At 40.9% G+C, this 19,667-nt stretch overlaps 1 protein-coding gene across 1 annotated transcript in view; it reads right to left on the bottom strand.

The window, feature by feature from the left end:
* Positions 1-34: 34 nt before the first annotated feature.
* Positions 35-19,667, bottom strand: part of LOC122242611 (uncharacterized) — a 25,689-nt gene continuing 6,056 nt past the window's right edge. The window contains exons 3-16 of the mRNA XM_086539856.1: positions 17,629-18,786; positions 16,977-17,114; positions 16,168-16,219; positions 15,158-15,312; positions 14,346-14,462; positions 13,056-13,209; positions 12,447-12,519; positions 10,904-11,029; positions 9,584-9,799; positions 9,274-9,390; positions 7,108-7,298; positions 6,652-6,781; positions 5,925-6,044; positions 35-5,611 (exon numbers count right to left, since the gene is read on the bottom strand). Coding sequence (XP_086395982.1) covers positions 1,538-5,611; positions 5,925-6,044; positions 6,652-6,781; positions 7,108-7,298; positions 9,274-9,390; positions 9,584-9,799; positions 10,904-11,029; positions 12,447-12,519; positions 13,056-13,209; positions 14,346-14,462; positions 15,158-15,312; positions 16,168-16,219; positions 16,977-17,114; positions 17,629-18,786 — 6,821 coding nt within the window. The 3' untranslated portion in view covers positions 35-1,537. The remainder of the gene's footprint in view (positions 5,612-5,924; positions 6,045-6,651; positions 6,782-7,107; positions 7,299-9,273; positions 9,391-9,583; positions 9,800-10,903; positions 11,030-12,446; positions 12,520-13,055; positions 13,210-14,345; positions 14,463-15,157; positions 15,313-16,167; positions 16,220-16,976; positions 17,115-17,628; positions 18,787-19,667) is intronic.

The raw sequence follows: 19,667 nt of genomic DNA, 5'->3' as shown, positions 1-19,667 counted from the left end.
AGTCATATCAGGATGCATAAAATAAAAAAACAGATTTTCATCACATGTAATATTTATACATTATTCTGGACTCCATAATGCCAAGACTTCAGATTTTCTTACCCTTACATACACAACTGGAGATATACATGAAAATGCTACATGAATTTTATGAATGGGAAAGTTATATCAAACACCATGGACAGACTAGAGGCTTCAAAATGCTACTCGCCCATAGAAATGTTATTAATGAATAAGTTTAATGAAAATAACAAAAGCAATACAGAAATAGAGAACAGGTTGAGCAAATAGGAAAGAGATGAGGATGAGAATGACAATGAGGTAACCTAGGTGCTACATATTTAGAGATGGTCCAGCACTGATGCCAATATTCTTAGCCTTTGCCAACTCAGAGATTTACTTTTCTTTACATTTTTTCCATAATTGTAATCAATGTAAAGCTGCAGAAAAAAAACACTGAATGAAAGTAATACCTTCAAAATTTGAAATAGAATCACAATTATGGTACTTACATGATATAAAAAATAATTATCCCTGGTTATATGCAGTTTGGTAGAAATATAAAAAATGATACTAGTCCTAGCAGTATTATTGAATTCAGTATTCAGTAAGCCAGAATAGTTTCAGACTATCAGTCACATTTTTCCCTTGCTGACACTAGTACTGATACTCAAGAAATAAGTTATTAAATAAGAAAAAAGGCTGATTCTACCCATACTGATAGCAACACTATCTGAACATCACAAATTACATGAAAGTTTACAGTAAGAAGACTGAAGCACAAACAGATGACCTGAATTGAATACATTTAAAATGCCACATATTATTGGTGCAAAGGTTGGATGTCAACCCTAACTTAAAGAGTTAACATTATATTAATAGAGTAGACTGCCTTGGCAGGATCCAAGTGTGTGGTAACGCCATCGAAAGTTTACTCATGAAATTCAAATGCTAAAAAAGGAAAGAGTATTGTGTGTGTTGCAATCTTGAATACTGATAATGTATTGTTTGTTTGTCATGGTAGGTGTAAGTACTAAATGTAAACAACCTTGAGTGATAAATAGGAAATAAATAATATATACAATATACATTACATCACAACAGTATCCCCTTTCAATTTTTTTTCTTTCTAGTTTTTCTTTTTATTTGAGTAAAATTCGAAAATTATCAAACTTATATATAAATCTGTACAGGCTTAACCTAAGTTATTGATATTGAGATTAGGATCTTTGAAATATCCTAGATGCTTCATTCCATACTGAGAAGGTCTCACTATGAATTAATTTCACTTTCTCGTTATGTTTGATGGCACCTTTTATACTCAGAGTTTTGAATCTAATGTTAGAATAGGGTAACTCAGTTACATGCTTGAGAATAAGGCTGATAGATTAGGAATTGGTGCTTGCTTATCTTAATACTTTACCAGAAAAAGTCTGCCTAATTCCTTAATACACTATGGATTACTCTGTACTTTTCTTAATGACAGCCGATCAGTATATCACAATGAATTTATCTGTAGTTTTCATAACTAATGTCTTTAGTAACTCATATACCATGAGGATAATGGTTTATTTGTGTCTTCATTATCTTGAACTAATTCCTCACTCACTGGATTAAAAATCAGATTTTCTGTAGTAGATATATCATGAGAATTTTCTGAAGTACTGTCACCAAGCTCTGGAGTGAGTGTCGTTAGGACAGTGTTTTTTTCATGAGTTTCAACAACATTGCCTGATGTATTCCATTCCTGCCTGTCTGATCCATTCTTAGTAAAAGCGTCAGGTTTCAAGACACGATCAGTTCTTGGGCCTTCCAAAGCTTCAGTCAGAATCTCAATACTAAAGTCTCTATCATTTTCATCTCTGTTTCTTCTCCTATTGTGCTTTTTTGTTCTCTTCCGGTCAGCATTTCTTGTTCTGTTCTGCATTTCCGAAGAGATCTCGACTGAAATTTCATAAAGAAAGTCTTCCATTGATTGTAATTCAGAAATCGCCTGGTCTCCACCCAAGAGAGAAGCATTAAGCGATTCATCAAGTTGGCCTTCGGAGTCTCGAGACCCTGTGGCAACCTGAGGTTCTTTCTCAGGCAGCACCGAGGTTAATATTGACAATTCTTTCTGAAGTCCAAAGGATCGATCTTGTTCTGTTAAGCGGCTCTCAAACCTTTTTCGTGCTGTTTGGCTTTGGATAATAGGTGACGCCATTTCTGTTCGCGTAGGAGGAAAAGCATTCATACCTTGCATCATTGGATTAAAATATGACATGGGTTGCAATAATACTGGGGTATATTGCAAAGCAGATATTGCAGAGAGGAAGCTAGGATGCATTGGCATCCCATTATTGGGATAAAAGTGTTCAGGTTCTGCTCTTTTGTTATCTTCACTACTACTTTTGTCACGTTCTCTTGTTGAATGACTTTGTTCAGAGTTTGTTTTTGTCTCCTCAGAAATGACTATTAGTTCCTCAGAATCTGCCTCTGAATCTAATTTTGATTCAATTTCTTTAGAATATAATTTCACTTCTTCAGAGTTTACTTTTGAATTTAATGTTGATTCAGATTCCTCTGAATATATTTTCACTTCTTCAGAATTTGCCTTTGAATCTAATTTTGATTCAGTTTCCTCAGATTTTATTTTCATTTCCCCTGAGTCTGTCTTTGAATCTTCAAACTTTGATTTATGTTCTCCAGAACCGACTTTCTGTCTAGTAGAATTTGCCTTCGGTTCTTCAAATTTTGAGTTACGTTCTTCAGAATAAAGCATTAGCTCATCAGAATTTTCTTGCATTTTTTCTTGTGAACCAGTGCCATATTCCAGACTAGTATGCTGCTGTCTCTTATTTTGATCACTGGTATTTATACTTCCTGGGAAGCCCATTCTTTTGAAATTTATCATTTGGGATCCAAGTAATTCTGTGGAATCAGCATGCGGTACCTGTTCATAACTACCCATTCTTACTTGCATTCTGTTCTTGTCATCTTTCCGTGGCCTATGTCTGTTCACACTGATCTGAGTTTGTCTATTTATTGGATTATCCAGGATACCATAGACTGACGACTGATCCCTGTTGGGAGTAGGTGGCATATTGATATTCATATGAACCTGTCCATTTGGGCCAGGCCTTATATTGTAGTACTCCAGAGATGCCTGTCGGTTAGGTGGTTTGTAATCATCGTATTCCACCGACTGTTGGCTTGAGACTGGGAGTGAAGTGTAGGATCCAACAGGAGCTCTCTTTGTAGAGCTACTTGTGTGGAAAGCATACGATCCAACTGGATCTTTGTTTGTTCTACTACTTGGGTAGGAAGCATATGGTTCAACAGGATCTCTGTTTGTGTTACCGCTTGGATAGACAGCATATGGTACAACAGGATCTCTGTTTGCATTACTGCTTGGATAGGAAGCATATGGTACTACATGATCTTTGTTTGTGCTACTGCTTTGGTAGGAAGCAAATGGTACAATAGGATCTGTGTTTGTACTACTGCTTGGGAAGGAGGCATATGATACACCATGAGCTTTGTTTGTAGCACCACCTCGGTTATTATTATGGTCTGTATATGGATGATTAACCGGGGAATAGGACTGACTTTGCTGCAGATTTTTTATCTGTGTTAAGAGGATCTGTGCCGCGTCAAAGGGCGTGGGATTTTCTGGCTGATGAATGGTTGGCATAAGTAGGCTTTGGCGTGTAGATGAAAACGCATTAAGATATGGCTCGGTTGTTGAAGAATGCAAGCTATGCCTTGAATGCTGATGATAATTATTGGTCCAGCTGGGATTGTTCGCAGCTCCAATATAAGAGGAATCACCACGTAGGGGATGACCTGTAAGATACGGGCCACTTTGACCTGATATTTCCAGGCTCGAGATGCGTCCTTGTGAATGCTGAGGCGAGCTCACACTTGGTCTTTGCCAGACTGGCGAGGGTGTTTGAGTTTCTGAGAACCGACGGTAGAAGTCAGTGCTAAGCTTAGAGGGCGCTTGCGAATATGAAGAAAAGTAACTAGGTATCTGCGGGCCGGGTGTGTTAACATTCAATACAGAAGGTGGATATGGTTGACCACCTTGGAAATCATACATGAGATGCGCCGGAGATAATTCTGGTTCCATGATGCCGGACATGCGGTTGTTTGCATGGTAGATCACGTGGGCATCAGGAACAGCTGTTGTAATTAAAGCTGGTTGAGAGGTGGTTGCCTCAGTCGTGGTAGCCGGTGGTGAAGATGGAACCGAGGAGCCCATGTAGGGAAAATAGGGACTTGAAAGCGGCATTGGAAAGTGGACAGGTGAGTTATATGTTATGTGTTGTGGTGGGGGCTGCTGGCTCTGTGCTTCATCAGCGTTATCATCCATCTGGCTACCTGGTGTGCTCTCTTCTTCCTGACTATTTGTCTTGTCCCTTTTTCTATTTCTGTTTCTGTTTCTAACTCCTTTATTCCTGTTACGTTTTCTGTTTCTGTTTCTTGGTCTCGTAGATATCGAAATATCTTCAGTACTCACATCTAGTATAGATACCCCACCATCATCTTCGTGTCCCACCTCCTTCTCAACTGATTTTGATGTGACTTCATCCGACCCTTGAGTCAGACCCGATTCCACACTCCCTCGTATCATGTCTTCCACCGCCGAGGACAGCTTCACAGGGATATCCATGATCCTCTTCCCTTCACTGTCCACATATACGATCGCAATTTCTTCTTTACTACTCAGGGGGGGACTGGAGTCACCCTCTGAAGGAGAAGTGATCGGTGTTGTGAGAACTCCTGGTTGAGTATGTTCCCTTGAAGAGTCATGGGAGGTTTCGTGGCTGTCCTTTGCAGCCACAACAAAAGTAACCTTCGGGCCATTTTCTGTGGCTAAGTGGGCTTCTTGATTGTTATCATTTGACTTAACAAAAGGGACTTGTTGGCCATTCTTAGTAGACAGAATATATGAAATCTGTTGGCCATCGTCAGTGGTTACAATATAAGGGACTTGCTGATTATTGTCCGGAGAGGTAACATAGGGTACATGCTGTTTATTGCCATTGGACATGACAAAAACATTCTGCTGGCCATTAGCCGGAGCCATAACATACTGAACTTGTGGGTTGTTATCAGAAGGAATTGCATAAGAAGCTTGTTGCCCACTATCTTCGGCTATAACATAGGCAACTTGCTGTCCATCTTCTCTCTGCACAACGATAGGCACTTTGTTGTCACTGTTTCTAGACAGGACAATTGGTACCTGATCGCCATTGTTGCCAGAGCGGACAATTGGTAGTTGATCGCCATTGTTCCCAGACAGGACAACAGGAATATGGCGGCCATCCTCAGTCTGAAAAATATAAGTTTCCTGTTGCCTTTCCTTACCGAACTGGTTCCCCGGTACTGCCACAATATCTTCATGTGACTCAGCATAGTACATGGTTGGTCTGCCATCTTGTCTTCTTCTCTCTGGTTGCTTCCTCCTCCTCAGCATCACTGGTTCTGTCTCCCTTTCCCTGCTTGTGGATTTGGCCATGGCGATTTGGTAATAGTTTTTGGGATTGAGGAAGAGGTCGAAGAAGTTAATGTTGTGGTTCCTGGCGTCCGGAACGCTGAATTTTATTTCCTCGCTCTCGTAGGGTTTCTGGAAGGGAAGGGAAATATTTATATTGCGATTTATTTATTTACTCACGCCGCTATGTAAAACTGAACAACTATAATCGCAATAGCAATAATGATTAGGCTGAAGGATATGAATTGGTGGTTGATACATACAAATATAAATCAATGTCATATAAAAAACAAACAATATACACACACACACACACACACACACACACACACACACACACACACACACACACACACACACACATATATATATATATATATATATATATATATATATATATATACACATATATATATATATTGCAGAACGAATAATGACAACTTACCAAACTTTGAACAACGAGTTCATCCATGACCCACTTAGCTGCCCTCACTCCAGAGAGAAAAGAACCATCGACCGTCCCAAAGCGATCGGTTGAGGTGTGTTCTCCAGCAAAGAAAACGGACTGTCGGGGGATACAAGGGTGAAGGTGAAGGGGAAAGTTTTTGCTTTTATTTTGTTTTCCCTTCGTAAACAAAATTATTTGTACAGAAATATATCGAGTTGTTTATTTTCTAAGGATATCACATTTCAAGACAAGAAATGAAATGCGATGCATATTCATATTTTTTCAACGATTAATTTATGCAAATATTAGTGATCAAATTTCATTATCTAAGTTTTTTTTCCAAAACATGGTAACTTAATGTGACCCTTTGTAAATTTCAAATCTAATAGTTAATGTTCAGTAGCTAATCAACAACTCATTGGTAAATACAAAGGTCATTAGAGGTGTCAGAAAGAAGCATCGCAGAAAACGGTTCTTAATCATTTTCCACCACAAATGCCCCCCCCCCCCCACATTTCTGAAACACTGACTATGCCCTGGATATAAACAAAAACGCGCACACACACACACACACACACATATATGTGTGTGTGTGTGTACACATATATGCATATAATTATAAACACATCCATATATTCCTCCACATTTATATCTGTGCATCCACTTAGCTCCCTCCCTGCCTCCGTATCTTAAATACCTCCAGAACCACACGCACTCGACCCACCTTCCTCCCACTCGAGCTGGAAATGCGCGGGCACAAGACACTCCGATCCGTCAGCTTCAGTCTCACGCCGGCCATCGTCATGTAGGACTGGTAGGAACTTCGCGCCCAAGGATTCTTCTTCCACTGCGATCTGAGGGAAATGGAGAAATCTTTTATATTTGCATACGCCTCTTTTATGAGGGAAATATCTATTTATGTTGTAGGGAGTTTTCGTGTGAGAAATGAATCATGATTATATTGCCAACATAGCTGGGTCTGTTGGTAATTTAATTGATAGGAAAGTATTCAAAGAACGACATGAGAAACGAGTGTTACCTCCGTCCATTTTCTTATCTCCTTCTTAACGAAAGAATGTGTTTCCCAAAAACCGCCAACAGTTCCAGCGAACCACATGAAAACGCAGCGCTCCATCTATCTCCCTGCACATGCGCATTACCGAAAGCTTGAGAGACTTACCTATGGAAGAAAGTAGGGAGAGGGACAGTGTACGGGCGGCTCACAGCGCGAAGAAGAGTCATGATGTGGGAAATGACCGTCTCCGCTGACATATCCTCCATAGCAATGGAAGCATCGCCTGTTACCGTCATTTCCAGCTGAGCCGGGTTGTGCGGGGCGCTCTTCACTTGGACGATGCTCGACATCCATTCCTGTAGTGAGGAAAACGATTTAGGGGAGTCTTGTTCTTTCTCTCTTCTCTCTTTCACGCTCCCATTCTCCCTCTCCCTCTCCCCTTCCTCTCCTCACCTCTCTTCTCTTCTCTCCCTTTCTCTCCCCCTCTGCCTCCTTCTCCTTTTCCCTCTCCATCGATCTCCCTCTCCCTCGATCTCCTTTTCCTTCGATCGTCCCTCTCTCTCAATCTCCCTTTCCATCTTCCTTTCCCTCTCCCTCTCCCTTTCCCTCTCCCTCTCCCTCTCCCTCTCCCTCTCCCTCTCCCTCTCCCTCTCCCTCTCCCTCTCCCTCTCCCTCTCCCATTCCCATTCCCACTCCATCTCCCTCTCCCTATCCATCTCCCTTTCCCTTGATCTCCCTCTCCCTCGATTTATCTTTTCCTCGATTTTCCTCACTCTCGATCTCCCTTTCCCTCTTCCTCTTCCTCTCCCTCTCCCTCTCCCTCCCTCTCCCTCTCCATCTCCCTCCCTCTCCCTCTATCTCCCTCTATCTCCCTCTCCCTCCCTCTCCGTCCTTCCTTCCACCTCTCCTTTTCCCTCTCCCTCCCTCTCCCTTACTTAGATTTTCCTATTGTTCTTTTTCCAAAATCCTACTTCTACTTCTCTCTGAAACTAAGGTACTCGACTTCTCTTTTTTATGCAAACCCATACGGCATTTTAATGGGCATCGGTTTTGGGGTACGGGAGGCACGACCGGTGTGACCACAAGATTAAGGCCCTTTTTTGTTACTCTCTCTCTCTTTCTCTCTTCTCTCTCTCCTTCTCTCTCTCTCTCTCTCTCTCTCCTTCTCTCTCTCTCTCTCTCTCTCTCTCTCTCTCTCTCTCTCTCTCTCTCTCTCTCTCTCTCTCTCTCTCTCTCTCTCTCTGTCTCTTTCCCTCTCTCCTCCCTTCTCTCTCTCTCTTTCTCCTCTCTCTCTCTCTCTCTCTCTCTCTCTCTCTCTCTCTCTCTCTCTCTCTCTCTCTCTCTCTCTCTCCTCCCTCTCCCTCTCCTCTCCCTCTCCCTCTCCCCCTCCCTCTCCCTCTCCCTCTCCCTCTCCCTCTCTCTCTCTCCTCCATTCTCTCTCTCTCCTCCACTCTCTCTCTCTCTCTCTCTCTCTCTCTCTCTCTCTCTCTCTCTCTCTCTCTCTCTCTCTCTCTCTCTCTTTCTCTCTCTTTCTCTCTCTCTCTCTCTTCTCTTTCTCTTTCTCTTTCTCTCTCTCTCTCTCTCTCTCTCTCTCTCCTCCCTTCTCTCTCTCTCTCTCTCTCCTCCCTTCTCTCTCTCTCTCTCCTCCCTTCTCTCTCTCTCTCTCTCCTCCCTTCTCTCTCTCTCTCTCTCTCTCTCTCTCTCTCTCTCTCTCTCTCTCTCTCTCTCTCTCTCTCTCTCTCTTCTCTCTCCTCCCTTCTCTCTCTCTCTCTCTCTCTCTCTCTCTCTCTCTCTCTCTCTCTCTCTCTCTCTCTCTCTCTCTCTCTCTCTCTCTCTCTCTCTCTCTCTTCCCTTCTCTCTCTCTCTTCCCTTCTCTCTCTCTCCTCCCTTCTCTCTCTCTCTCCTCCCTTCTCTCTCTCTCTCTCTCCTCCCTTCTCTCTCTCTCTCCTCCCTTCTCTCTCTCTCTCTCCTCCCTTCTCTCTCTCTCTCTCTCTCTCTCTCTCTCTCTCTCTCTCTCTCTCTCTCTCTCTCTCTCTCTCTCTCTCTCTCTCTCTCTCTCTCTCTCTCTCTCTCTCTCTCCTCCCTTCTCTCTCTCTCTCCTCCCTTCTCTCTCTCTCTCCTCCCTTCTCTCTCTCTCTCCTCCCTTCTCTTTCTTTCTCTCCTCCCTTCTCTCTCTTTCTCTCCTCCCTTCTCTCTCTCTCTCTCCTCCCTTCTCTCTTTCTCTCCTCCCTTCTCTCTCTCTCTCCTCCCTTCTCTCTTTATCTCTACTCCCTTCTCTCTCTCTCCTCACTTCTCTCTCTCTCCTCACTTTTCTCTCTCTCTCTCGCTTACCATCTCGGGCGGGAAGGAATAGTCTTTCCACATGATCTCCCGGACGAGGTCACCCTCGACCCACCAAGGCGAGGACCAGCTGAGTGCCACTCGGTTCACGGTGCCGGACTCGAAAGCCTGCAGGAAGTCATTTATAAGTGTTAAGTTTTATGAGTATGATACATTCATAATTATATAGGATTATTGACACACGTACACGCACACGTACACACACGCACATGCATGCACATGCACGCACACACACAAACAGACACACACACACACACACGCCTGAATACCACGATGCCAAGACGGCAATAATTCGACGCACCGACATCGCGTTGGTCAGCTCCCTGGGCAGCGGCGGGATGAAAGTGGTGAGGTGCCTCTCCTTGAGCACGGCGAGCGGCAGCGCCATCACCAGGTAGTCGGCCAGATACGAGGACCCGTCCGCCGTCACCACCAGGGCGCCTCCCCCATCGGGCTGGTCCCAGAAGACCTGGCACACGGGCGCGTTGGGCTGGATCTGGTGCTGGGCGACCGCTCCCTTGGGGGACGGAGGGGTTAGTGGGCTATCAGGTGGCCGGCCTCGGAAGGGGGGGAGGAGGAGGAGGAGGAAGGGGAGAGGGGAAAGAAGAAAGGCGCACGAAGGGCAAAGGAGACGGAATTAGGAAAGGGGAAAGACAAGAAAAGAGAACAGTGAAACAGAGATAGAGGCAAGAGAGGGAAACGAGCCAAAAATAACGGAGAATAACCAAAAGGAGAGAGAGAGAGAGAGAAGGAGAGGGAGAGGGAGAGGGAGAGGGAGAAAGAGAGAGAGAGAGAGAGAGAGAGAGAGAGAGAGAGAGAGAGAGAGAGAGAGAGAGAGAGAGAAAAGGAAAGCGAGTAACCAAGATCGGGATAGAAAAGGCAAGAGAGGATTCTAAGAACCTAGAATTTCTGCTTCGAGGTTAAGATAGAAAAAGGAGACAGTATAGAGCAATGCAAGAAAACCTAAGACGAAAGACGTTGATGGTAGTCGGTGTGAAGTCAAGGCAGTTTTCCATGTGTGAAAAGGGTCACGTCCTTGTCGAATACTGAACAACATGCACACAATTGTTTCACTATGAAACGCATGAAGTGCATTGATATTAACAATAGTGTTAGTATGAACGTTAGATTTTTAAAAATAGATGATAGAATTACAAGAGTCAATAATAACGCGTATTAAGTAAATCGTCAAAAAGTCATTCATATAAGTCAACAAAAAATCAGTTATAAAAAAAGTACATCAGTCATTAACAGAGAAGAAATAATCAAGAGGTTTAAAGTTCCAGTCAGTGGAGACAGTCAATGAAGAGCGGCAAGCAGGTTTAATAATGATAATAATAATGAAAATGTTAGTAAAATTAGATGCAATAAAAGAAAAATGTATACTATATACTACATATAGATTGACATATAGATATCTATCCGTGCGTCTGTGCGTATGTGTGTGAGAAAGAAAGTGTACGTTTGTCCCTATACACGAGTGTGAGTATGCCTGTTCCTGTAAACACCACATACAAACACAACCACACTCACACGTTCATCCATCTAGAAGTACCACAAAACCACAAGAGAAAAAAGAAAAAAGAGAAAGGGAAAACCACTCCATGAGTCAGCCACTTACCATGAGGTACCTGACGAAGCCGTCCATGCCACCTCGCCAAGTGTAGTCATGGCCGAGGTTCTGGAAGTTCTTAGCGTCGCGGGAGGACATGTTCAACCAGTTGCCTCCGTGCTTCTGGGATACCATCTGCAGGGAAGAGCGTGGGTGGGTAAGGAGTGTGATAGAAGGATGATGGACTCTCTCTCTCTCTCTCTCTCTCTCTCTCTCTCTCTCTCTCTCTCTCTCTCTCTCTCTCTCTCTCTCTCTCTCTCTCTCTCTCTCTCTCTCTCTCTCTCTCTCTCTCTCTCTCTCTCTCTCTCTCTCTCTCTCTCTCTCTCCTCTCTCTCTTCTCTTCTCTCTCTCTCTCTCTCTCTCTCTCTCTCTCTCTCTCTCTCTCTCTCTCTCTCTCTCTCTCTCTCTCTCTCTCTCTCTCTCTCTCTCTCTCTCTCTCCCTCTCCGTCTCCATCCGGAAAGAAAGAGAGGCAGAAGGAGACAGAGAGAGAAATAGAAAGAAATAGAAGGAAAGGGAGAGAGAGAGGCGACGAATGGTTTTCTTTTGGTGTTGGCGAAGGGTGGGTGGTTAGAGGGGATGATGGAGAGAGATTGAGTAAGGGAGTGATAGAGAGATAGAGAAATAGCTTGATTGATTGATTGATTGGGATAGGTAGATGGATATATTGATGGGTAAATATAGTGATATATAAATAGATATATAGATTGACTGATAGGGTGATAGATATATAGATAAACTGGTAGATACACAGCTAGATTAATTAATTGACTGATTTAGTGATAGATAGATAGATAGATAGATAGGTAAGTAGGTAGAGAGATATATAAACTCACTGACTGATTGATAGATAGATGAAAATGTCTTAGAAACTTTATAGATATATGTAGATCTAGATACACGAGTACATAGATGGATGAACATATAAATAGATTGATAAATAAATAAATAGATAGATAGATAGTAAAAGTATCTAACATGTTGTAAAGATATAGGTAATTGTAGATGTATAAATAAACAAAATTTATGTATTTAGATAGATAGATACAGGTAGATAGCCAAACAGATATTGATGAAAAGATATAGAGATATGAATGATTGTATACATTTCAGCTATATATATAAATATATATATATATATATATATTATATATTTATATAGATATATATACTATATATATATATATATATATTTAAATATATATTGTTTATATATATATTTAATATATGTATATTATTTATTATATATATTATATATATATATATATATATATATATATATATATATTATATTATATTTATATATATGCATTCCGGTGGATGAACTGATAGCCGAATAGGCACACATATAGATGGAGACATATACAATCAGATAAATGGACAGACAGACAGACAGACATATTGACAGACAGCCAAATACCCGGTGAGTATGATACGTCCACGCCTGTCTGTTTTTTCTCGTTGGAGAAATGTACAAATAGATGAATGGACAGACAGATACGTAGATAGACAGAACATAGAGATATATAGACAGACAGACAGACATCCAAATACCTGGTGAGCATAGTACAACCACGCCTGTTTGTCTTTCTCGTTGTCAGTAGCGGTTCCCCACAACTCCTCGAACCTGAAGTAAGATCATTTTAAATTCCATTAAAGAATAAAAGAGACAGAGAAAAAAAAACACGAATCCGGAAATACAAATCGTTAGATACGATGTTGCAAGACTCTAGTTTGCAACATGGATAAATCAATCATAAATGCTGAGATCATGCAAGACGAAAGAATGTAGACAATATCAAATATCTAGCAGTAGGCTATGTGGAGGTTCAGTAAACTGGATTGGTAAGCACTTGACTGTCAGTTGACGGGGCTCTGTTGCAAGGGTCTTTGCAACGGGACTGGTTTGCTTTTTTGTTTTTGTTTTTAGTGGCTTTAGTTGTGTATCTGTTTACTTGTTTGATTGTTTATTCGTTTTCTCTTCATCATTTATTGATGAGTTTGTTCACCTATTTTTATTCATTTATTTATCTGTTCATTTATCTGATGAGCTATTCCTCTGCATATCTATTTAGCTATTGATTAATTCATTCCTTCGTTTATTTATCTCCGCAAGACAACAGACGATCTAAAAAAAAGACTAAAAACCTTCTTATCATGTACCTATTCAGATAGAAGTCCCCGAGAGGTTTGTCTCTGTACGTGTGGAGGAGGTCCTCTTTCATCTCATCCTGCCGGAGCTGCTGCAGGATACTCGCGCCCTTGAGGACATTGGCCAGGGGCATCTTGTGCCCGTCGCTCGTCACGGCGTCGCTCTCTGCATCCAGGAGGAACAGAGTCTGAGTCTTGGCGGTTCAGTGGGCGGGGCGATGATCTCTCTCTCTCACACACACACGCACGTACAGGCACACGCGCACACGCACACGCACACGCACACGCACACGCGCGCACACAAACACGCACACACACACACACACACACACACACGCACACACACGCACGCACACACATACAAACACAAACACACACACACATCACGCACGTACAGGCACTCGCACACGCGCACACGCACACACACACACACACACACACACACACACACACACACACACATATATATATATATATATATATATATACATATATATATAAATATAAATATCAACATACACACACATACAAACACATATATGTATATATATATATATATATATATATATATATATATATATAAATATAAATATCAACATACACACACATACAAACACATATATGTATATATATATATATATATATATATATATATATATATATATATATATATACATATACATGTCTATATATGGAACAGAAACCGTGCGAAACAAAAGCAGAATGTGCTAGAAACAGCATGGACGCCAACAGCTGCATACATTAGTAGAGGCACAACCAGTTACGTAAAAGACCAGCTTTTTGCAATGTGGCCTTCATTTTTGGCAACGCACATATTTGCATTAATACATACTGGTACACTTTATACACCTACCTACTTATATGTACGCACATACCCTCTTCTTCACATACATTTACGCGGATGAATGTACAGATAGATAGATAGACAGGCAGGTAGAGGGATAGATGCAGATATAATTAAATATAGATAGATGGATATATAGATAGATAGATAGATAAATAGACAGATACGAGTTAGAAACAATTAAATATTTTTGGATAGATATGTAGACACAAAACATACCCCTTTATGCAAGGCAGAGAACAGCCTTGAAGGAAGGTTTCACTCAAGGTAGTTAGATAAACAAAAAATAACAATAATACAAGCAAAATCAAAAGCCACATGCGAGATTACTATTCAGTAGAAAGGGGGCGGGGCTTCGGCCACAGGTCAGTTACCAACTAGGATTTTTCATAGAATCGGGACCTTTCCTGTTTCCCTACGCCCTTTGGGTCACTTACCCCAGTCAGGATCCGCGACAGGTTCTCCCAGCAACCCGAGCTCCTTCGCCACGTCGAACACTGGGTTGTGTTTATCTCCTTGGATCACGCTGATGCCCTCTTCCATCATCCATTTGTCTGCGGCAGAAAGATGATGGAAACGGAAGTTACGTAAGGGGGCTTGGAAGATCTAGGAGATGTTGTCTATGTCAGTCGGGGAAGAGAAACGATTTTGGAAGATGGAAACAGATGGCGAAGAAGGTGATGTAGAAGACACTAAACACTTTTGCTTTTGCTGTTGTTCTTGCTGTTTTAAATAAATACGGGAACCACTCCTAGTATGACAAGATCTCCTCGATGCAAGGATTTGCACACATAATGAAACAAACAATAAGGGGTAGATAAAGAAATGAATGAAATTATCGTAATAACAATTCTTTTACAGCAACTACTATTACTACTATTTCTACAAGTAATGGCAGTGATTATTATGATCATTATTATGGTTATCATTATTACTAACACTATCATTACCATTATCATCATTATTATTATCATCTTATCATTATCATCGATAGTACTATCATTATAATTATCATCATCATTACCATTATCATTATTTGTAGCATTCATAATGATAATGATGATAGTGATAATAACGATGCTAATGATGATCATGATAATGACAATGCTAATGCTAATAATAATAATAATGATAACAATAATGATAACAATGATCTCTTATCTTATTAGTTATACCCTCATGTAAAACACCCACACAGCATATACATAAAGCTGAAGTACACTCTTGCCTACACCCACACGCCACCCACCATGCCTAATGGTGTGAATACGTCCACCCAGCCGATTCGTCGCTTCCAGAAGGAGTACATCCTCCACGCCCATGCCTGTGAGTGTCCTGAGGGCGGCCAGACCAGCCACGCCGCCGCCCACCACTATCACCTTCATGCGGGCGGCTCGCGACATCCTGAGGAGATATATATATATATATATACATAAATACATATATATGACATATATATATATATATACATAAATACATATATATGACATATATATATATATATATATATATATATATATATATATATATATATATATATGTGTGTGTGTGTGTGTGTGTGTGTGTGTGTGTGTGTGTGTGTGTGTGTGCACACATATATATATATATATATATATATATATATATATATATATATATATATATGTACTTACATACAATTCTCACAATTACTTTATAGAAATCCGAAAATGTATAACCATGAATGCCATGAACGCTATGAAATATTTTCAAAGGAACAAATGTAGACTGCCAACATCAACCATTTTCGCGTCATTTTAACATTAACATCATAATTCTTTATCATTGTGAGTACTATTTGTTGTTCTTGCTGTCATAATTATGGTGAGGATTAGTATAACATTTACGGTAATAATCTTCATTTTGATTTTCAATATTTTTCTACATAATTATCCTTATTATTGTCCCTACTGTCAACAGTATTGGCATCATCATTATCATAATTCATATTATCCTGATTATCATCATCATCATTATTATGGTAATAATTACCACAATTACTATCATATGAATACTTATTATCATTTCCCCGAATATACTTGACGTTATAATCCTTATTTTGCACAATTATCACATTCGTTATCACTGCACTCAACCATGAGAATGCTAAATGAACAGAATATGATTCGAGAACATTTTATGAATATTGTTACCAGTAATTAAAACAATCTAATTAACTATATATTAACGACTGATTAACTGTCTCGCTATTGGTACTTTAAATACTATATGCAAACTTACCACTGATGATAATTGCTCTTTAGCAAGTCACATGGGTGAGTAACTGTCTTTTCTGAAATATAGCACAAAGAAGTTTTAAATCCAGAATGATATATATGGTGGTATGGTGAACATGTATCGGTTTTCATTTGTTTTGTATATATATATATATATATATATATATATATATATATATATATATATATATATATATATTTCTCTTCTCTCTCTCTCTCTCTCTCTCTCTCTCTCTCTCTCTCTCTCTCTCTCTCTCTCTCTCTCTCTCTCTCTCTCTCTCTCTCTCTCTCTCTCTCTGCATCCAGGAGGAACACAGTCTGAGTCTCGGCGGGGCGATGATCTCTCTCTCACACACACACACGCACGTACAGACACACGCACACGCGCACACGCACGCGTTTGTGTGTTTATGTGCGTGTGTGTGTGTGTGTGTGTGTTTGTGTGTGTGTGTGTGTGTTTGTGTGTGTGTATGTGTGTGTGTTGTGTATGTACGAACGCTAAATCAAAATTGAGAGATTAGATAAAACAAAAAAGAAACGAGACATAAAGAAGAAAAACAACTGAAAACGAACAATGAGTCAAAATTAAGAGAAAAATCGAAAGAGTTTGAAATTATAAGAAAAAACAACAACCGCTATGGACAATAAAGTAAAGAATAATGATAATAAAAAAATCGAGCATTAAAAAACGAAAAATACACCAACAACCGAACAAAACCAACAGAATAAGACAAAGATAGAGATAGAGATAGAGAGAGAGAGAGAGAGAAAGAGAGAGAGAGAGAGAAATAACACCAGCCGAAAAGAACTCACCTACAATCATGGTCTTGCTTGCCTTCTCCTGACTGCCTGTGGATACGTAAGAGAGCAAGTATTCCCACAGACTCTTGGACGAAATGCCATCGCCGTCTTCGTCGCTCCTTCCTTCTATGCTTGACTTTTTTCTCAGTTCTGATGGATAAATAAATGTATCTATCTATATATCTATATCTATATATGTGTATATATGTGTGTGTGTGTGTGTGTGTGTGTATGTGTGTGTGTGTGTGTGTGTGTGTGTGTACGTAGAACCTGCTAGGCATGGAGGATCCTGTGTAGAATGTTCTTCTTGGGAGATCGAGTCTTGAGAATAGTGTGTAACTTGAATTTATAATATATAAGGAAGGTGTATTCTTTACAAATGGCAATTACAAAAATAGGATTAGTACAAGAAGCGAAAAAGGATGTATTTTAAGGTATGAAACCACGTATAGACTGGGAATGTGGAAGCTGCTTGCATATTGCACTCAAGATATGATGTAGAAACAGCGATGGCGTTTTGGAATGGGACTTGAAGTTAGATTTGGTTTAAGTTATAATAATTAGAATAATGTGTGTATATATGCTTGTGCTATATGAGAAACACAAGCAAGTGCAAGAAGGAGACATATTAGACACTTGAAATCCGAAGTGACTCGAGACCCACCTCTGAAGTGCCCCTCGAGACGCTTCAGGTTCTCCTCCACCTCCTCCGGGTCGAACTCTTCGATTTCGTCCGTCTCTCTCTCCAGCGCCATCATCCTCTTCCTTATTGTCTGAGGGTCCGTTGTTTCTCCCGCGCCTCCTCTGCCATCGCCGACCCAGCCTTCTCCTTCTTCCAGGGACGCGTCAAAACCTTCTTCCAAGGATTGTTCTCCTTCCGCATTTCCTTCTGAGATGCTGAGCTTGTTACTGGCGTTCTCGTCGCCTCCCTGTTCTTGGGCGATTCTCCAGTCCACTTCGTTGTTGTCTTCTACTTCTCCTCCGCCTGCCATGTCTGCCTCTGTTGTTACTTCCACCTCTTCGGAATCTTCGTCCATGATTTCCCCGCCGTTCGACTCCTCCTCCGTGTCTTCACTCTCTGACAATAAACTCGTACTGGCGTTACCGTCTCTTGGAGAAAGCGTTTGGCTGTACGATTCTTCTGTTCCTCCTCCCCCATCCACTTCTTTCCGCCTGCCACCCGTGAAGGACGAGACGGAATGATTATCTATCTTGCTGGCTGCTTGCAATCTCTCCCGGATGCTGTTTCGAATCTCCTCTTCGTCGATCTCCAAGACGCGGCGACGGAAGTGTCCGTCTTGGGCCGCCTCTGCTGTTCCTTTCGCCTTCTTCTCCAAGCTGGAACGAATGATGTTCCTGATCTGTTCTTCGCCAATTTCTAAAGCTCTGCTGAGGTCCGTGGGATCACCAGTTTCCACATAGCCCTCCGTCTGAGGCCCGTCGTCAACACCAAATGAGGTAACTGTAGTTTGGTTGTTGACATCTGTGTCAGGGTCTGTCAGGTAGTTTGTCAGCTGGTGGTAGTTAGCATCTGTATTAGGACTGACTGGATAAACTGTAGTCTGGTAGTTAACATCAGTATTGAGGCCGATTGGATAAATTGCAGTTTGGTTGCTAACATCTGCCTCAGGCCACCCATCACCATCCTCTGGTGCAGAACTTCCAGGAGACTGTAGCTGTAAATCCGCTATCGTCCAGGGGTCCTCATCGAAGGGGCTGTAAGTAGTTCCTAACTCTGTGACGTTTTCTATCGTTGTTTCATTTTCGTTTGGAAGAAGTGGTCGTGCTGTCTCTCCTTCCGTGTCTGACTGACTAGGTCGCGCTGGAAAAGAGTGGGAAACTTAGCATCCTTTTTGAGGGATTAGAAACAATTGACTTTTTAATCCTGTAAGGTAAAACATTCTATTCTCACTTTCGATCATGGGAATATAAAATATATTCATTTCATTCAAGCTTGACACTTAGATATAGAGCAAAGGCTGAAGTGGTTAGTTACCCAGTAAATAAATGAATGTACAACATGTAAACACATGTGACCTGGATATGCTGCTGACCTGAGACTGGCATGCGTTGATAAGTGTGTTTATGTGTGTATGTTTTAACTTGGTGCGTTTCTGTATATATTGAAGCTTTCAAGCGGGCGTGGGTGTCGGGATAACATTTTTATTCTAAAACTGTTCTACAACTACTTTCTATGATCATGATATTGATTAAACATAACGCCAATCATCAATTTGTTTAAAATGAAGAAGGAAAACATTTCTACTGTAAAATACGCGAATCTCGACAGCTCTGCGAGTAGGGTTAATTGATTTAGCCTACACCGTGGCAACATTCACAACCTAAGACCGTTATATTTTCTAATATGCCTCAAATATCGAGTGGCAAGTGTGCAAATGGGGTTTATCGCCATGCAGTTTATGACATAAAAGAACATAATCAGGGAGGAATTCCGATGTAAAAGTACCGATTTTTAGACTATATTAAGATGAAAATGAAGTAGCTGGCGAACAGCATTGCTGGGGGCGAAACACGTCTGTTATTTGTTGCATAACTCCCATCCGTCATTATCTAAAATGGCATGACTTTCCCTTCGTTAGAACTATGAATAAAAATGTAATGTGTACATAGTAATAAATGTATCCAAAAGTACTACTGCTTAGCAAGGTGCAACATCAGCAACTTGACGAGTAAACGTCTGCT

The sequence above is a fragment of the Penaeus japonicus genome, unplaced genomic scaffold (assembly GCF_977035675.1).
Source record: "Penaeus japonicus unplaced genomic scaffold, GWHDUDI00000001_assembly GWHDUDI00000009, whole genome shotgun sequence".
Classification (NCBI taxonomy): Eukaryota; Metazoa; Arthropoda; class Malacostraca; order Decapoda; family Penaeidae; genus Penaeus; species Penaeus japonicus.
Note: the sequence above shows the minus strand (reverse complement) of the source record. Positions and strands in the feature narration are given on the sequence as shown.